This window comes from Sabethes cyaneus, chromosome 3, assembly GCF_943734655.1.
Source record: "Sabethes cyaneus chromosome 3, idSabCyanKW18_F2, whole genome shotgun sequence".
Classification (NCBI taxonomy): domain Eukaryota; kingdom Metazoa; phylum Arthropoda; class Insecta; order Diptera; family Culicidae; genus Sabethes; species Sabethes cyaneus.
In genome coordinates, this window is record NC_071355.1 from 248,110,163 (window position 1) to 248,115,038 (window position 4,876).

The window sequence follows — 4,876 nt, forward strand, 5'->3', positions numbered from 1 at the left end:
TGGACTTTGGAACTCGTATACCATCGCTTTGTTGCGGAGTTGTACATATATCGAGCACCAAAGTTCTGCAGGATCTCCCTCATAGTTCTAGATCGTTATCTAGAACCAACTCTGACCAGCTTGTGCTGCTAAATATTAGGTTCAATTCCTAATCAAGTCCAGATAATTTTCGGGTTGGAAACGTTTTGGACGAGCCTTGGACATTTTTTGAAAATGTTGATATTCACTTGAAAGTTTGATATGTCTGCATTAGAAGCCAGTTTGTTATTTGCTTTTGCACCTGGCTACATTTTGATTACATAAATATCTTAATAGATAAATCGTCTCGCTCAAACCGTTGTAGGGGTATGAGGTGGGACCATTATCATCATCATCATCATGTTCAGTCTGTCCCACATGATCCATTTGTCTCAGCTTCCCGGGCTGTCCCATGTATCCAATCTGTTCTGGTTGTCCAATCTGTTTCATCTATCCCGTCGGTTCCGTCTTTCCTGCCTCTCCCGACTGACTTACTTGTCTGTTTGTCTTGTCCCATTTGTTCGGTCTGTCTTGACCGTTCAGTCTGTCTCGTTTGTCCCGACTGTTTCTTATGTCCCGTCTGTTCCGCATGTCCCATCTGTCCCATGTTCCCAGTCTGACACCTCTGTCTGTCCCGTGTTTTCATTATGTCCCGATTATTTCGACTGTTCCGTCTGTTTCGTTTGCCCCACTATCTCGTCTATTTCGTTTGTCTCGTCTCACAGTGGTGCTTCTCCGTACAAAGCTTGGCCAAAAGTTACAAGTTGGTTCAAATCGGCTAAAAATAAAATCTAAAACTAATTTTGGGCTACTGGGCTCAAACTTGGAATCAAAAATCGAAAAAAAAACTGGTAGTTCCTTAGGGTGGCTCACAAAATTAAAAAAAATACTTTCACTGTACACTCAAAAAAATCGGCACGTCAAGTTTACGTGAAAACATAGGTAATTCTCATCCACCGCATTTTTCATGTAACGTTTACATGAATTGTTGGTAGCTTGCACTCATACTAACCGGTTTATGTGCGATTCCAGTAAATTTTATCAATATCCCCATTAACTAGCACCTGAAGTCCATGTAAATTGCTGTATAGAAGTTAACATGATTTTACACGTGGCTGAGACGTGTCGATTTTTTAGAGTTTAGAATTTTTTTTACTTATTTTATTTGCCTTGGGATGTCAAATTATATCTCATAAACCAAGCGTCGCAGAACAAAAGTTCTTACTTTAGAATCTACGAAAATTTTCTCAGAAATCTAAATAATTACTTCATTATTGCGTTAATTGTAGAGGAGAGAGAGAGTGGGTATCAATATCGTCTAGATTCCGACCGCGTTCAACGACCTGACTGCCCGTTGATTAACAAGTAAGACTTGGGCGATTCTTTGGGGTTGTAAAATAAACTTCGCACGCGAAGTTTCTCTGCATTGTTTTAATATCTAGTCTGTTTTTGAGAAGTTTGTTCATAATAAGCTTTTCTACTACGAATTTTAAATTGTTGAGGCGATCCGTTATAAAAGACATTATACTAAGGCAAAAGTTTAAATAAATTATCATTTTCCGTTAAAGGCAAAGGTTAACATTTCCCGTATAGGTATTTTACCGTTTTTCAAACTGTGAGATTGTTAGTTGAATACTAACTAATTTAACTCAAATTATCGGACAAACTCAGCAATAAAATACTGAATTTGTTGTTTTTCTGCTACATCTATTTAAAAAAACCGCCGTCAAAAATTTTTCATTTTCACCATTAATATTTTTTTTTCATTGATTTCTATTCTATTTTGTAACAAAATTATTTCCATTATTTTTATCTCGTACGAGTAAAGAGACAATCTAGATACAATCTGCCTTATCTCGAGTGACTTGGTCGGAAGCGAAGACCTTTGAACGGTCTCATTATGATGAAATCCACAACTGAATCTGGTGCTCTATAAAGCCGCAGCCCTAGAGTGGTGTGTAGATAGGCACCTGATATGATTAGTGCTGTTAAACAAGTTCCTCGACATGACAAGCATTTTTTTGCTGAGCGTCTCTTATAAATATAATTCATGCGATCGTCAGCCGGTTAGTGCTCGCAATGTCTTCGTACGATCCGGACCGTCGCATATGGAGTGGTGCTCGGGTTGATCCTCCAATCGATCCGAAACGGTCGCTCGGGGAGGCCCTGCTGGAACTGTTAAGTCGCAATCCGGACAAGCCGGTGCAGATCGATGCTCACACCGATCGAACGTTGACTCGAGGCGGCTTGCGTCTGCGTTCCATCCGCATAGCTCAGAACCTGCAGTCGCTAGGATATGGGGCCAATGACATTGCCACTATCGCAGCAATGACCAGTGAAAATCTGATGCCGGTTACCGTAGCCCTCCAGCTGCTGGCCCTGCCGTATAATAGTTTGTTTCCAAATTATGCTGTCGACGAGATGGCACACATGATGGGACAAACGCAGTCCCGATTGGTGTTTTGCGATGCGTGGAATTACGAAACCGCTAGGGATGCTGCGCGGAAGGAGGTGGTGAACGATGTGCGGTTCTTTATTTTGGATGGTGCCGTTGATGGAGTTGCATCAGTAGAAGAGTTGTTAGCAGAAACAGGGAAAGAACACGAATTTCAGTAAGTAAAAGAAGCAATATAAAATTGATAGCAAGCATTTTGTTATTTCGTTTTTGCAGAGCTACTGCAGTTGACGATCCTAGTAAGACAACGTACAGTATTTTTTGTTCTTCCGGGACGACTGGAAAACCAAAAGGAATATGTTTATCACATGCCAATAAGACTTCATCATTTTGTACTCCGTAAGTAAATATTCTAAGATAGAAATCTTCAAAACTAACGATTCTGAACACATTGCACATGGGCAGGGTTTTCAGCAATTTGGTTTTTCTCGCAATTGGTTCTATCCATTGGGTTAGTGTGGCCTTTACACACGATCTGGCTATCTTCTGTGATAGTGTAGTTGTGATCACGCGGAAACCATTCTCGGAGGATCTGTTCTTTGATCTGATTGAACGGTACGCGATTAACGGCATAAACGGCCCACCGGTTTACGCGCATGCCCTGATGAACCATCCGCGCATTGCGAAGGCGGATTTGTCGGCAATTAAACTGTGGGGAATCGGAGGGTACTTCGTGTCCGATAGCATTCGAGATGCCGTGGATGCCGCACTGCCCGCTGGGCGATCGTTTACGATTTACGCCTCCACAGAGTGCGGCTTAATTGCATCGGATTTGGCAAAAAGAAAGCGGGGTGCAATAGGACAGGTGATGCCAAATGTTCAAATTCGAATTGTTGATGAGGAAGGACAGTCACTGGGTACCGGAGAGCTGGGCGAATTGTGGATTAAGCGTTTTACTCCGTTTGTGGTAAGTTTAGATTAGTTTAATTATGGTATTCACAGCTTCATCACGCTTTATTAACGTAGGGTTATTATAAAAACGAAGAAGCCACGAAAGCAGTCTTGCATGAGGATGAATGGTTCCAAAGTGGTGATATGGGATACTTCGACGAGGACCGTTATCTGTATCTGGTGGATCGAAAAGGTGACAGTTTCAAGTACGCTAATGATTTGGTCAGTCCACAGGAGCTGGAGGACTTGATCTCACAGGTCGAGGGTGTCGTTCAAGTGTGCGTCGTAGGAATTCCGACTGCCGATCGGAGACAGGAACTGCCAACTGCCGTTGTGATTCGAAGGGTCGGCTCAACAGTTAGTGAACAGCAAATTGTACAGTTTATCGAAAAACACGTAAACGATCATAAACGTCTAAGAGGTGGAGTATATTTTGTGGATCAACTACCCTGTACCAGCAAAGGTAACGTTCGAAGGAAGGTAGTGAGGAAAATGATACTAGATAACGAAATCAAGTAGAGGACAAATGGTAATCAACAACAAATTTAAAAATCAACATTTTCTTCGATGTAGTTTATTTCAAAATTAATCTTTTTGTGATAAATAAATAAAATATCTATTTAGTGCCATCAAATATAATTGTTAAATGAGTGCTTTCCCTATGGGGTTGTTTAGAACTGATATTCTGAAAACGATGAGACGATGATTGAATAATATCTAACAATTTCATCTAACATCTAACGATTGAAACAATTTTCAATCGCTTAGAAAATTCGCTTACATTTCTAGAAAAATTGGTGCTTTAAATACGTGCCTGTCAGATTATTGAATAAATAGTGAATTTAAAAGCAATAGTAACTTCTTCCACAATCTACGGATTCTATTGAGACGCTCATGGAAGGAACAATTAACAGAATAATATAAAAATGGTACAAAAATAAATCAAAACAACATAAAACTTACAAAAACATAACAAAAATACAGTAACAGTAACAATTTGGGTTTTATTATACTCTTACGATGGTATTTAAGACCACAGTTGGTCTTGAAGACCACCATAAGAATACAATAAAACTCTACGTGTATTGCCACCTATCCAACTGAAGGCGAGTTGATGGCAAAAGCTATTGATTTGCTGTCTTGTTTCTCGTCTCTTACTAGTTACTTGTTTTGTTTTGCAGACGACAAAAATTTTTGTGCAATAGGATAGGACAGGCGGGACAGATAGGAAAAATGGGACAAATGAGATATATGGGACTGCCAGGGTAGACAGAGCCGACGAGACGGTCGGGGCATAAGAAGCAAACCACAGATATACGGGACAGATGGGATACTTAAATGGGACAGATGAGATGAACGGAATAAATGAAACAGGCGGAACAAATGGTACAACTGAGACAGGCCCGACAGATAGGACAGACCGGACAGATGGGACATACGAGACAGACGGAACAGATAGAATAGACAGGCGTGGCAAATGAAGTAGACGGGACAGATAAGACACACTGACGA

General features: G+C 40.7%; 1 protein-coding gene across 1 annotated transcript; it reads left to right on the forward strand.

Moving 5' to 3' along the window:
* The first annotated feature begins 2,097 nt into the window (after nucleotides 1–2,097).
* On the forward strand, nucleotides 2,098–3,883 carry LOC128741037 (uncharacterized). The gene is made up of 4 exons (XM_053836614.1): nucleotides 2,098–2,630; nucleotides 2,690–2,812; nucleotides 2,879–3,380; nucleotides 3,440–3,883. Exons 1-4 carry the CDS (start codon nucleotides 2,098–2,100, stop codon nucleotides 3,881–3,883), a joined length of 1,602 nt encoding a protein of 533 aa, XP_053692589.1.
* Nucleotides 3,884–4,876: the final 993 nt, after the last annotated feature.

What these genes read in the sequence shown, in the direction of transcription:
- LOC128741037 (XM_053836614.1), top strand. Translation starts at nt 2,098, where the DNA reads ATGTCTTCGTACGATCCGGACCGTCGCATATGGAGTGGTGCTCGGGTT. An exon ending in ACTTCATCATTTTGTACTCC is followed by an intron (nt 2,813 to 2,878) that starts GTAAGTAAATAT and finishes GCACATGGGCAG; the next exon opens with GGTTTTCAGCAATTTGGTTT. An exon ending in AGCGTTTTACTCCGTTTGTG is followed by an intron (nt 3,381 to 3,439) that starts GTAAGTTTAGAT and finishes TTATTAACGTAG; the next exon opens with GGTTATTATAAAAACGAAGA.